Source organism: Hyperoodon ampullatus, assembly GCF_949752795.1.
Source record: "Hyperoodon ampullatus genome assembly, chromosome: 6".
Taxonomy (NCBI): domain Eukaryota; kingdom Metazoa; phylum Chordata; class Mammalia; order Artiodactyla; family Ziphiidae; genus Hyperoodon; species Hyperoodon ampullatus.
This window is the reverse complement of record NC_136919.1, coordinates 79693704-79708708: the sequence shown is the minus strand read 5'-3', so window position 1 is coordinate 79708708 and position 15005 is coordinate 79693704. Positions and strand designations below refer to the sequence as shown.

The 15005-nt window shown below is 41.3% G+C and overlaps 1 protein-coding gene across 2 annotated transcripts in view; it reads right to left on the bottom strand.

Moving 5' to 3' along the window:
• Positions 1-9704, bottom strand: part of LOC307054752 (uncharacterized protein C9orf85) — a gene marked incomplete at both ends in the record, with an annotated part of 62243 nt that extends 52539 nt beyond the window's left edge. For both annotated transcript variants that reach the window (XM_079706651.1, XM_079706652.1), the window contains one exon: positions 9603-9704. In XM_079706651.1, the coding sequence (XP_079562777.1) occupies positions 9603-9704 (102 nt within the window). The remainder of the gene's footprint in view (positions 1-9602) is intronic.
• Positions 9705-15005: the final 5301 nt, after the last annotated feature.

The following is a 15005-nucleotide window of genomic DNA, read 5'->3' as shown; positions in this document are numbered from 1 at the left end:
AAACAGACCACATCTATGTATAAGAATGACGGCCTAAATTGACAGTGTTGGAATTCTAATTCACAGCTTGAGATCAATCTATTTGACTATCCTTTTTGGTAAAAAGGTCTCAGTCAACCATAGTCTTCTAACAAAAAGCCGATTACCAAAATAATGAGAAGGTTATGAAAATTAAGATAATTTAACAGTTGACAGTCTTGCTGACAAACTGAAACACAGAATGTGAGAAAAGGCCAAGAATCAAGGGTAATTCTTACATTTTGGTTTGAGGAACTGGGTAAATAGTGGAGTTGTTTACAGAGTTGGGAAGCACAGGAGGAGGAAAAGGTTTGAAAGAGAAAAATTAAGAGTTCTTTCTTTGCCATGTTAAGCTTAAGAAACCTTTTTGATATTTAAGAATAGAGGTCAAGTAGGTAGTTAAATATACAACTTTGCAGCTTAGGAGAGAGGTTGGCCTGGAGTTCCAGATTTGGAAGGTATCAGCATAAAGATGGTATTTAAAGTCATGGACTGAACTGAATGAAAAAAATTATTTCAAGACAGTGCTGGAGAGGCAAATGCCGCTGATCAATTGAGTGAGATGAGTACTGAGCATTAACAAAGATTTGGCAACACAGAGATCGATGACCTTGACAAGGGTGGTTTTAGTGGAATGGTATGTACAAAAATTATTTAAATAGGGATAGAACAAAATGGGAGGTAAAGAAATGGGAGATCCAGGAGCTTTTCTATAAAGAAGAAGAAAGAAATAGGGTGGGGCCAGAAAAGAACATGGGTTCTATCTAAGGAGGATTTTTTTTTTAATTGAAATAACCCATTACAGATGGAAAGATTGATGACGCAACAGAACATGGACAATTGAGAAGTCTTAAGCCTTTAAGTCCTAAGGTAGGCAAGAAGAAATGAGCTCTAGGGTGCAAGGAAAGGGACCAGTCTTAGGCAGAGACAGGTACTTCATCCATTTTAACAGGAAGGAGAGTGTATGGGTACAGATGCAGGTAGTTTGGTAGATATGATGGGTAGAAAGCTGGATCTAAGCAAGGTTAGGCTTCTGTCAGGTAAGTACCACAGAAGGAAAGAAGGATAAGGGATTTGAAGTACATGCAAGCAAAAGAGCAGTTGTACTGATAGAACATGGTCTCCAAGCTAGATGAGGGAAAAAAGGACATGAATGAGGTGCCGTGAAAAGTGGAAAAGTTAATGCACATGAGCACCCAGTGGGGTTAAAAAAAAATTTGAGGAATAAGGAAACCAGGTAAGTAGACAGTGGGTTTTTTTGTTGTTCTTTTTGTTTGTTCGCTTGTTTTAAGTTTATAAGAGGAGCAGTTACCAGCAATGAGGTTTAACATTTGACCATGGGAGTAGATTTCTGAGGTGGGGGGATCTAAAAGCTGTGAGATCAGATGTTTGATTATCCATGTGCCTGTAGCAATCACTAAGTCTAATGACAGGAAAACTGTGGAAAAGCAGTGAGCCAGGTACTAACAAGGAGGTAAGGATGGATCTGGAGGGGAAAATAGTCTGATGGCATGCATTTCAGAAGAGCTGGGGTTCTCAGCAAGGAAAAAATGGACTGAAACAACACATGGGAGAAAGGGTTCTAAATGAGGGGTTGAGGATGTGGGGTGAAAAAACATCATTACTTAAAGACTATAGGGAAACAGAGTTCCCAGGAATAGTCAGTTAGGGCAAGAAAGTGAACGAAATTTTATTTTCAACACTATGTCTCTGTTTGATGATAGTAAACTATCAGTTCTAGGAGGCAAACTGGAAGGGTTAGAGGAGGGGACATTGAAAAGTTCAAGGACTGTATCAAGTTAGGATCTACACAAAGCCAAATGAGTATAAAATTTCCCAGCAAAAATGGCCAACTTGGGAATCTTGGACACTAAAAAAGCAACCAAAACAAATTAACAAACACCTTTTCTAAGCTTCATGAGAGCAGTTCAGTATCTTTCCAATAAATTCCCTTTTTGCTTAAGTTAGCAACTAAAGAATGCTAATGATAATTACCTTCACGTAGAGGGCCTTGCATACATAGACAAGTTCAGAAGAGGAATGTTTATTTAATTCATTCAGTATATTTAAGTGCTATTTGGCCTGGAGTGATAAGGAAAATCTCAGAAAGGAATCTTAGGCATGTTAGCTTCCGTTTATCCCCTTTCTCACTTCATTTCTTCCTTTCACAAAAGTCAATGGTGAGAAAAATATCAATAACAATTAGGCTGGAGTGAGCTGGCAGCAGGGTTGCTCTGAGGACAAACACGATTCTCTGTACACCTGCCTGTGACCTCACAATAACACTTGTGCAGGTGTGGAGAGTCCTATAGCTTAAAATAACAAATGCCGCAGCAGCCTGTAACTGTCATCCCTGAGGCTCTTTGACCAACTGCGCCACTCCGTACTACACAGTGTTTCTCCAAACGGAAAATGACCCATTTGGGGAAGAGTTAATATACATTACGACTTTCTCTCTCTCAGGTGAACTAATTTACCTAGATGAAGAATTCTGAGAATACTTTATTTCTAACAGGGTAGTATTTAACTTTATGTAGAAACAAGTGTTGACAATGTAATTATAAAATTTTATAATCCAACAGTGAGTATGGTAGTATTCCTTAACACATAGACCAAATCAAGACAAATTAATTTCAGTTGTCATTCATTGTACATAAAATGAAATGTCTACAACATATGGTTGATGTAGAAAAAAACAATTATAGCAGGCATCAAAAATAAGAAACATGCAAAATCAATTTATTGGCTTCAAGTGGAAGCACCTTGGGAATGTAGGTATATGAAATATCCCAAAACATGAATGAGGTTATTTTGTGTAAAAGATAGGGAATACTACACTTCAAAACATTCAAAATAGTGAATATTCACTAGCACTATGACTTTTATTTAGTACAATACTCTTATGTATCATAATGCCCAGCACACCATAGATTAAATCACCTTGTCAATTGAAAAAGTATGTTGAATTTAATAAGAAGTCAATTGGGGGGAGGATACATTTAATTTCAATCCATGTAATAGACAGCCTTGGTGAAATATATCAAAGAGCACTTCCCGGGCTTCCCTGGTGGCGCAGTGGTTGAGAGTCCGCCTGCCGATACAGGGGACACGGGTTCGTGCCCCGGTTCGGGAAGATTCCACATGCCGCGGAGCGGCTGGGCCCGTGAGCCATGGCCGCTGAGCCTGCGCGTCCGGAGCCTGTGCTCCGCAACGGGAGAGGCCACAACAGTGAGAGGCCCGTGTACCGCAAAAAAAAAAAAAAAAAAAAAAAGCACTTCCCAATCTGGGAAAAAGATCAAAGGGAGTCCCAGGTGATCTCCAGAGTGCCAAAGATGGTTACCTTGAAACTACAGTGGAATCTATTTCTGCCCAGCTGCAGATTTGTTTAATGGCTACTCACTCATTTAAACCTTAATTGTTGAAACCCATTGATTAAGAAATAACACTTATTCCCATGACTGGCACTTCATAACTCATACCAAAATTACTCACATCAGAGATAACCTAAACCAATCTGAGACCATTTCCTAAATTACAACATTTTTGGACTAGAGGAGATAGGACAAAGATCCCATATGACTTGATTCCAAGCTACCTGAAAAAATGAGCCTTACCAATAGTATCTTTTCCATAGCAAGGTTTTATTCATTCATCTTACAGTGTCAGGCATCATGGCCAACTAAATTATTATGACTCTATCCTGGAGTCAGTCTAGGAAACATAAGATCCAGGCTCAGTAATCTTATGAACAAGATCCACTTTGTTTTTGTTTTTTGTTTGTTTTTTATTTTTTGCCACACCACATGGCTTGTGGGATCTTAGTTCCCTAACCAGGGATCGAACCCACACCTTCAGCAGTGAACGCGCAGAGTCCTAACCACTGGACCACCAAGGAGTTCCCAGGATCCACTTTGTAACGATCAGCTGTATTCCTCTTACAGAGAGACAATATTTAACTTAAGGGTCATGACTGGAGTTTGTAGATAAAAGCTTAAAAAATGGGAAAATATTATAAGACAACTATTAGAATTAATTTGACTTATGGTTAGCTAACATATTCAATATGACAGAATGTCAACCTGTCATTTGTTTTCTTTCTGGAGAAGTTAAAAAAATAGTTTTCTTTTTAAAACATACTGATAATAGGTAGTATTTCTACAACTTCCCCAAACAAAAAGCAAACAACAAAAACAGAACTTCATGACATCTGAGTAATTAATCAGTCATTCTGCTGTCATATGTGTTTATAATTGAGGTAAAATTTATATCAGTGTCATGCACAGACCTTAAATTGCTCAATTCAATGAGTTTCAATAAATGCTTGTGATCTTCATGTTTCCGTCACTCCAGAAAGTTGTCCTGAACCCCTTCCAGTCAATTCCCCCACCACCCAAGGCAACTACTGTTCAGATTTCTATAGATATGAGAAACACCTGACTTCTTTCCTTCCACACAATATTTTTGAGATTTACCTACATGCTTGCATGTATCAGTAGCTTTTTTTTTTTAATAGCAAAGTAGTATTTCATTATATGATTGACACAATCTGTTTATCTATTCTCTTGTTGAAGGATATTTGTGGGGGGTTTTGTTTGTTTTTTGTTTTGTTTTGTTTTGTTTTGGCTATTGTGAATAAAGGTGCTTGTAAACACAGAATCCTGTTCTGCTGTATAAATGTAATCATATCACCTTAAACTTAAGACAGCTTTCTGCCTAAACCAGGAGCTGAGGGTCTTGAAGGAATTAGCATCTGCTTTCACACAAAATGAGTGAGGAGCCCCACCCCTGCTCCAGAGCCCTGGCTGATTAGATGGGACCTGCTCCAACCAGCCCATATCTGTGATGTGTGACACTCCAGGGGGCCACACTTTATGAGAAGAGGCTCTTTCCCCGGAACATTTCAAACAGGTAGTGTTTAGGGGTAGTGTCAATAAAGCCTATCTCTGTTCCAACCCTAATCTGGTGTCACATTGCTTCTATTATATACAAAAACACAATATTCAAAAACAACAACCAACACACAGACACAAAAAGCGACTTTTGATTTACCCATTCTTTAAGGTCTCCCAATGGATAGCCAGCCACATGCTATTAATGTAACTTTGGGCACATCATTCACCTCTGAGTCCTAATTTCCCAAGATGCAAAATGGGATAACTGTAGCACCTGTCTTAGGGTTATTTTTGAAGATCAAATTAGATAATACATATCAAGTATTCACACATGCTAACACACTTAAGTACATAGCATTAGCTATTATTAACAAAACTTTATTTCCAAAACTATTTAGAGAGTATAACCTCAGATTTTGCTTTTCCTTTTCCATTTCAAGGTAGTAACAAGAGTTTCCCCAAAACAGTGTGTTCCCCCCAAAATTAATTCACATTCAACTGGTATTATGTAAACCAAAGTCCACAGCCAGGGAAGTTTTGGCTAATAATTTTTTTTAAACTGCAAAACATCTAAGTGTTTTATGCTAATGTACACTATGACCCCCTAAAAGTGAGATCTAGTATTGACCACGAAATTGACTTCTGCCCTAACAAAATCATGCGATCCTGGGGCTCTAACACTTTCAGACATGCTAGTAAAAACAATGCTGACTACACATATGAAACAAAAAGCATCCTTAAGACGATAATATACGCTCTTCCCATTTCATTTAGTTAAATGCTATCCATCCTTCAGACCTCAGGGAAGCCTTCTTAAACCCTCCAAACTTAATCAAGACTTCCTGCTAGATACTCTCAAGGTTCCCTTAGACTTTTCCTTCCTAGCTCGTACTGCCATTTGTATTAACATACTCAAAAAGATTATTTGATTAATGCCTGTCACCTTGCCCACCAAACTATAAGCTTCAATTAAAGGCATGGCTGTATATTATGCTCAACCTTATACCCCTAGTATCTACCACAATGTTTGGTACCAAATAACTGACATGGAACAAATATGTGAATACAAAAATTCACTGCAACTTTATTTGTCATAGTGAAAAACTGAAAACGACTCAAATGTTTATTAATAGGAAAGTAATTAAATAAGCTACTCTACATATATATTATAGAATATTATACACCCATTAAAAAGAATGAGCTTAAGGCTTCCCTGGTGGCGCAGTGGTTGAGAGTCCGCCTGCCGATGCAGGGGACGCGGGTTTGTGCCCCGGTCTGGGAAGATCCCACATGCTGCGGAGCGGCTGGGCCCGTGAGCCGTGGCCGCTGAGCCTGCGCGTCCGGAGCCTGTGCTCCGCAACGGGAGAGGCCACAACAGTGGGAGGCCCGCGTACCACCAAAAAAAAAGAATGAGCTTAATCTCTATGTTCTGACGTACTCACTTTTCTAAATGAGAAAGGAGAAATGCATTTTATTTCATATGTACTATATTGTGCTTAGATGTCTAAAAACATACACATCTAACTGTTAACAGTGACTACATCTGAAGAGGAACAGGCCTGGAAAAAGGTACTTTCACTTTTACACTTTATACATTTCTCTGTTGTTTCAATATTCTTCAACAAACATGTATTTCTTTTCTAATTAATTTTTTTAAGCTTTGAGCAACTGCAAGTCCACATAAATTATCATATGCTTTATGCTTAGTTCTATTTCTATCACTATTTCTTAAAAATATTTTTGTAATGATCTCCATAGCAATTGTGAGAGGAAGGTAAGACAAAAGATAGTATTAACCCTGTAGTATAGATTAAAAGCTATATGTAAACTAACATCACAAAGCAAAATAAACAACAGAACTGGGGCTAAAATGTGGCTCTTTTTTCTTGGTCCAGTGTTCCTTCCACTACACATTATTGCCTTTCCAATAAGGGACACAAGCTTGATATTGATACAATCAGTATTTTAGTACCAAATGACTAGAAGAGATTTAAACCTACTCCCATCTCCACCTCACCTCTGCAAGTCATGAGAGGGCACTGCAGGCCAATGGCCATAGATGCTTCTTTTAATAACCTCAGTGACGGGGAGGTTACAAAATTCTAGTGCATGTTCCTCACTATTAAGACAATGCCCTTATATTGAGCTGAAACCTATCTCTTTTACTTTGACCCGCTGGTTCAAGTTTGGCCATTTGGAATGCGAAGCTTCTCTCCTCTTCTGGAATATACTCAAGTATATGAAGACAGTTATCACCTGTGTCTTTTTGGGAGCGGGTGCTTTACTTAGATAAACTTTCCAAAAAAACAGTTGTCATTATCCAACTTCTAATTTCAGTCCTGACAAATTGCTTGGCAGACGAGGAGACGGAGAATCATCATGCAAGACTATGACAAAATAATGAGGTACAAGTAGTCAATTGTTACTACAATCCTTCAAGGAGAGTTACAGAGAATCATGCACATCTTACCACTCCTTTATTAGATGTTGCTGAATCAAACATCTTTCTGGTATAAAGCACAGGAATGAAGACAGGGTCAGATGCTTCTGACAAAATCTTGGCTTTAGACAGCTACACATAGCTGGTTCAAGAATTTGCCATGAATGCAGCCAATTATTAGTCCTCCATTAGATAGATGAACAATCAACCTAATGATCTTCCTCAGTAAAATATTTCTTGCTGTTTTTATTAGAACCTCCAATAACAAAGCACCTGGTGGTTCTACCAATGGATGAATGAGACTTCCTCGCTATTTAAAAGAGACAAAGGAATTAATGATAAAAGTGATAAACAAAATGAAACTTAGGGACTGAACTGGAGACTCATGAAAACATTTCAGACCATAATGACATGGTTGTTAGATAACACCAGAAAATACACGATGAAAAGTACAAGAAGTCTAGGAGGAAGTACTAGAACAAGAAGTACAAGCTCAAGAAGTCCTGTACTTAAAAGGACAACAAGCACAGGAAGCGACACTGTAGCTAAGTACTTATTAAAACTGCTTTTTATCACCTGATGAAAAACAATCAGCAGTAAATGCTTGTGAAAAAACTTAGAGTAAGAATACAGGGCAAGATAGACATCTATTTGGAATAGCACAGCTTTTTTACTCTGGTTTACCTATTGATGACAGGCACAAACTTGGGAAAGTCTTCCCAAATATTGCTCCAGGTTTTCCTTCTGAATCTGAACCTAATTAAGGGAAAGGAGAGGTCCCCTGAGCACCCAATTGAAAATATCCCTCCTTATTCTTCTTTACTCAACTGTGCTTCCCTTCATCATAATTTATAGTTATGTATCTCTGTGCTTATTGTCCCATGACCCAGAAAACCATAAGTTCCTCGAAGGCAGAGTCAACTCTTTTGAACACTGTATACACGTGCACATAGGACCTTGTACATGAAAGATGCTCATTATATATCTGTAGAGTGAAGACAGAAAGAGGAAAGAAAAAGATCACTGGTTACCATGAACTGTCACTTTGGGAGTTCCCTGGTGATGCAGTGGTTAAGAATCCGCCTGCCAATGCAGGGGACACGGGTTTGATCTTCAGTCCTGGAAGATCCCACATGCCGCGGAGCAACTAAGCCCCTGCGCCACAACTACTGAGCCTGCGCTCTAGAGCCCGCAAGCCACAACTACTGAGCCCACGCGCCTACAGCCAGTGCTCCGCAATGAGAAGCCCACGCACCGCAACGAAGCCTAGCCCCGCTCTGCAACTAGAGAAAGCCCGCACTTAGCAACAAAGACCCAACGCAGCCAAAAAAAGTTACTTTTCTTGCGTAGCCAATGTTGGGAAATTTATCACTTGTTGGACACTAATGATCCAGATCATTTTTATATATATCATTTAACCTCTCAACAATACAGGCGGGTTTCTCATTTGAGACCAAAGTAAGACTGAGAGAAATTAAATATTTAATAACTTGCTTAAGCCACACACCTAGCAAATTTGAGCTCCAGTTTATGTTAACGTCAGGTTTATCTGATGGGATGGCGGCTGCCCCCAAGCTGCTCTTGTCTTCAATTATCTCCCCTCCATACAGCTAAGTGAGGAGGGGGAAATACCTAACAGCAAATTAGTAGCTGTATACAACCCAAGACCTCTGGCTATCTATACAGTCTGAATTTCCTTCCAGCTTAAAGAAATCTGCTGAAGAAATATAAACAGCAAAACAAACTGTTTTACATTCATCAAATAATTTGATTCTCAAAACACTTACAAACGAGAGAGAAATTCCCATTATGTTGGTGTGGACACTGGGGATAAGAGGGCTTAAGAGCTTTCACATTCTCCCTACAAACCTATGGGCCTGGGATTTTCCAAAAAGAAACAGTGACTGCATAAACCTGGTGCAACATTTGAAAAAGACACTAGCGTTATAATCCTCGTTTTCCTACTGCAAATATGTAATCCAGATGGGAGCGTTCAACGACTCACTTTTCCCTTTGCATTTTAGGTTTGATGAGGGTTCCGTTCATTCAGTACAATTAGTCAAATGTTGACCGCCAAATATATTTACGAGGAGACAACACATCCAGGTCAAAGAAAGGGCTACACTGCAGCCAAAACTAACTCTGGGCTGCGGTCCACATTTGCCCTGGCCAACTCGTCTCACTTCCTTCTTTCCCCTCCACTGAACCATTCCTCCCTGGAGTCAGATTTAGGGCAATAGGCAGGTTCCTACCTTGGTCTGAACACTCTTATCAAACTTGTCATTTTTGAAGCTAAACGTATTCTGGTGCCTCTGAGGCCTGGAACGAGCCACGTTCCCTTTCTGGGAGCTCATCGCCGAAACCACAACCACCTCGCGCTGGGACAAGGAAGATGCACACAAGACTAGGATACCAGGAACTATCTCCACGGAGTTCACGCTTCTGTCTCTGACCCGGAAGGAACTTCACAAGCATTTCTGCCTCCGCCCCCCGGCATCCCACGTGACTCCTCGCGGAGGTCAAAGGACACCTTTCGGCCCTTCAGCTCCAACAAGGGTCTTTTACTCAGCCCAGTCTCTACCCCTCCCCATCTGCGAAGCCTCTTTCTCAAACCCGACGAAAAATCCCACTTTCTTCGAAGCGAGAATTCCCCCATTGGTCCGAATGTGGCAGTCCGCCCCAGTGAAGGGGAGGGAAAACTTTGCTCCTATTGGCTCTTCTTTTCCGCAATCCCCGCCTCCTGCCGACGCAGCTCGGCCTCTCCTGGCGCCCTACTCCTCTGGGCGGCTTGTGATTGGTGGAAGTCGGGCTAAACTGGACTGCGTCCAACCCCCGGCCCGCTCGCAGGCTGGAGTCCGGGTCAGCCTTGGCGCTTTCCTTCAGTCAGTGACCAACTCGTAGCTTAGTGAGCTCTCTGCTAGTCCCTGGGTTCCTTTCCAGCCTCCTTCCCGCCACGAGAGCGAACCCTGCTGCCGGCAGGCCGAAGGGGAGCAAATAAAGGAAGATTAAAAAGAAGAAAGACCTGGCTGGGTCTGGGTGGTGTCTGCAGTGCCAGAAAGGGAGGTGGCGGCGGCTGCGGCAGCTGCGACCACGGCCGCGCGGGACGTGAGGCCCAACAGCAGCCGACGGCGGCGGCGGAGGCGGCCGCTCCAGCGCCTCGCGCCGGGGCAGTTAGTCAGCAGAACGCGAACACGTGTGGAGGAGCAGGGCCGGCGCGAGGCGAGACTCTGGAGCGCGAGCCGGCCCCCTCGGGCGCCGCCGTCCTTCCTCGTCCCGGCGCCGCGGGCTGCCGCCCTCGTCCCCCCTCTTTGGCCGGGCCCGCCCGCAGGCCGGGAGAGTCGGGCGGCGGCAGCAGCGTGGATCGCGCCTTGTAGAGGACAGTGCGACGGCAGAGGTTCTCTCCCGGCCCTTTCTGCCTGACGCCTTGGCTGCGGCCCTCAAGTGCAGGTGCGTGGGGCCGCGGGGGGGCGGGGCGCTGCGGCTGGGCTCGGGGAGGGGGCGCTAGGCCCGGAGCAGCAGCGCGGGAGGGACGAGCCCGGGCCGGGCGGGGGGAGGGGAGCGGGAGGCGTCTTTGTTGTTGGCGACTGGGATGCCTCTCGGCGCCGGCAAAGGCGGAGAAGCCACTCCCGATCGCGTCTGGGTTTTTGAGAAGATTCTCTGTTGGTTCGGTGAAGGGGAGAGGTAGGAAAGTCTTCGCAGTCGGTGAGGCTGCGGGAGTCTGGGGGCGGGAGAGGGACGGACAGACGGACTGGGAAAGGTCTTGGGTCCTCCTTGCAGAGAAGGGCCTCATTTCATTCCTTTGCTATTCTCCCTGTGGACGGAGAGTTGGGTCCAGGTTCACATTTCGCTCCCTGGCTCATTGTGAGAGTCGCGACGCCTGAAGGCTGTCTCCTGGATGTCCTCGAGTGTGCCAGACTAGACTTTAGCTGGAATCTGCACCGTGCTTGGTGATTTGTGTATTCTGGTCCGCTGCTGTAGGGTGGTTTTCTCTCGATGGTTGAACTCTTTACTTGTTTTCGAACTCTGGGGTAGGCTCATCAGGAATTGTTTTTGAATTGAAAAATTAGAGTTTTTCTTTGAATTTTTTTTTAACCCTGAAACGAAAAGTTAGATTGTACTGTCAAGTTAGATTGTACTGTTGTGAAGGGCTTTTGTAAAGAAGAGAGTTTAACCCTGGCTTCTTGTTTAAAAAAAAAAAAGAAAGATATGTTCAGAGCTTTGATCCATGGAGATTTCTGCCAACGCCAGGATATAACTTTTTAAGATGACGCATAGATTTAGGTCAGCGTGAAATGGATTTGTTAAGCAGAAGGATGAGTAACGGAGTACAGGGAGGGTGACCTTTAAATTTTGGCTGTTAGCTTACAAAAAGGTATTCATGTTTAAAACTTTTCTGTAATATGCAGTACTTGATCCGTAAGATAATTCATTGATTTTTTTAAGGCTCCAATAAATAAAAAGTTTGGAAATGTTGCGTCATTTAAAACTACTAGTCATTAGGTAATGAGTCTGAGTAAAAAGTTAGGTACATGTTGTAAGAGCATTCATCTGTTTACATAAAGAAGAAGACTTAGAATAAAATGAACTTTTCTCTATAAAGAGTTTGTCTGATATGTTTATAGCATAAACTCATTTGGGTGATTTATCTAATATCTAATCAGAGCCAATATTTTGATAATTATCATAATTGCCAGTGTTCTTTTTTTTTTTTTTTTTTTTTTTTTTTTTTTTTTTTGCTGTACGTGGGCCTCTCACTGCCGTGGCCTCTCCCGTTGCGGAGCACAGGCTCCGGACACACAGGCTCCGCGGCCATGGCTCGCGGGCCCAGCCGCTCCGCGGCATGTGGGATCTTCCGGGATCGGGGCACGAACCCGCGTCCCCTGCATCGGCAGGCGGACTCTCAACCACTGCGCCACCAGGGAAGCCCCCCAGTGTTCTTATTTGGGTGCCCAACTCTTTGGTTGGGAGTAGGGGTGGAGGCTTACTTAAAGAAGAGCAGTGGAGATAGACATGTTTCGCCTTATAGAAGAAATAAGGTCCCTGTTGTGCAATAATTGCTATATTACTTGAGATCCAGGAGGAAATGAATAGCACCCTCACCTATATTTTGACCTCTCTTTCTCCTGCTGTAGAATTAATAAGGTTAATTGTCAAGGATAGGATTAGATTTTTAGCAGGCCTAGGCAGTTTTAATCTTGTCACTTGCTGTGCAGTACTGTAGTTGATAAGTGGCTTGTTTCCTTGAGTATCTTTGCCCATTTTGAAATGTGCATGACACCTGACAAAGAATTTTCTATTTCCTGTGACATACAGAATTGCCATAAAGCATTATGGCAAAGTAATGTTTTTGGTAGTTTAATGAACACAGAAGAATTAGGCAGTTAGTGTCTGTTCGAAGTTTTGTCACTGAATTGGTCTACACCTCCAGGCAAGCTATCCCACATCTGAGTCAGTTTCTCCATCTGTAATATAGGACTAATAAAATGTGCATCTGCTCACTATGTAGAAAGGGCAGTGAGAACCAACAGTTCCTCTGGTTATGTGACATTGATTGTTTTAGTTAATAAGAGTACTTTTTAATGCAGTTTTGTTTTGGTATCATGAATTTCAGTTCCTTGGTGAAGAATTACGATAAAGAAACATAGTTATAATAGGGAGACTGTCTCTCCATATGCCATCACTTAGGAAGTGATAAACTCAAAATTTCTCCAGTGTTAAGAAGAAAATATAATTTGGTGTCATATCTTTAGAATCAATGATGACAAGAAAATAGAGTGACAGATTGACTTGGTTGGTTTGTTTACTGATAGATTTTATTTCTAATTATCCAAGGTTTTGCTCTTAATTCTCAAAAATTACTCCTACCTTTCCTACCCTATTAAAGATTTCTCACATAGCAATATAGCTCTCAAACCCAGCCTTGTGAGTTGGAGAGGAAAAGTGATGCTTTATGACTTTATTACAGATGAAATAAAGCCTAGAGAAGTTAGTTGAAGCTACACAACTTGTAAGAACCAGAACTGAGACTTGAATCTGGGTCTTCTGACATCTAGTTCTGAATCTTTGCTTTGGAGCAGTATTTTCCAAACATCTGTCTAGGCCCAACAGTTTTCGCCAACTGAGGTGAAATGAGAAATAATATAGCAATATAAGTATTGGTAATATACAATATAATGAATATTCATGCACTCATTACCCAGTTGGAAAGTTAAAACTACAAAACAAAGCTTCCTCTGTACTTGGTACCCCTCTTAGATCCTATTCCCTCTTTTCCCGACTCCCAACCGCTAACATGCATCCTTCCATTTATACTTTACTGCATTCCTTTATATCCATGAACACTATATGGTTTTTCTTTGATTGGTTTAAGACTATTTAAATATGAATTTTGTATCTGTAGCTTGCTTTCTTCACTGATCATACCAAGATTTATCTATGTTTATTCAGGTAGCTCTAGTTTATTTTTACTGTCATACGGTGTGTGTTTCATATTGTGACTGTATCAGATTTCTGTTGGTCATTTTAGTTGTTTCCAATTGTTTGCTTATTAAACAGTGCGTAGGGAATATTCCGGTATATATTTACTTAGGTGCATGTGCAAGGCTTCCTTTAGGGTAGTGGTTCTTGAACCTATATCCCATTTTTAAAGAAATATTTTACAACTTCCCCAATACTGTCCTAAAATGAAATTCATAATAATAAACTTACATTCATATTTTAAATAAAGTAATGCGCTGACTAAAATAAAGAAGTAATTTATAACAAAGTAATGTATTGCACTGTGTCAATGCTCAGGCTCAACCACACTGTAATCTTGCTACCAAGTGTGATAGTAGACCAGTAACATTAGAATTCTGGGAGCTTGTTAGAAATCAGAACCTCAGGCCCTACCCTAGTGATTCAGGTGCTGAATATTAACAAGATTCCCAGGTGACTTGAGTGCACCTTAAAGTCTAAGAAGCCCTGCTAGAAGAAATAGTAGTAGTCAGATACTTTGCACGGATAGGATCACCATGAATAGGACAGCTGCTAAAGCAGATTAAACAGGTGTGTTGAATTGGCCATTCAAATACCAACAGAGGCACTGATATTGATAAGGGAGTTTCTGAAATAACTAATTTCAGTAAAGTTGGAACAAAAATAAAAGTGCAGTCTTCTCTCTTTACACAAGGGTTGCATTCTTTAAAATCTTCACCTATATTAAAACAATACAAATATACTTTGTGTTAAATCCTATTTATTAATATCTGACTTTATTTTTTCCTTCTGTTCCCCTAAATGAGTGTCCAGCAGAATGTTCAAAAGTCATGGGACGTGGCACAGCATTATCTTTACACACCAAGTGTGCCTCGTGTCCCTGGCATCTATACAGTAGTACCCCCCATTCGTTACAACAACTAAAAAGCCATTATTGAGAAAGATTGCCCTGGGATAGAAATCTGGTAGTAAATTGCTAGAACACAGGGTAGGAGCTGCTTCTTCAACTTCATTTGATAACTACCAGTTTTCTCTCCACAGTGTTTGTATCATTAATGGATTAAAGGGTCTGTTTTCTCACCTTCCAGATACAGACTTATTAAGATTTGACATTATGAGGAGTATGAAATGTTACTTCATTGTAAGTTTCTTTTGTTTTTTTTTTGTTGTTGTTGTTT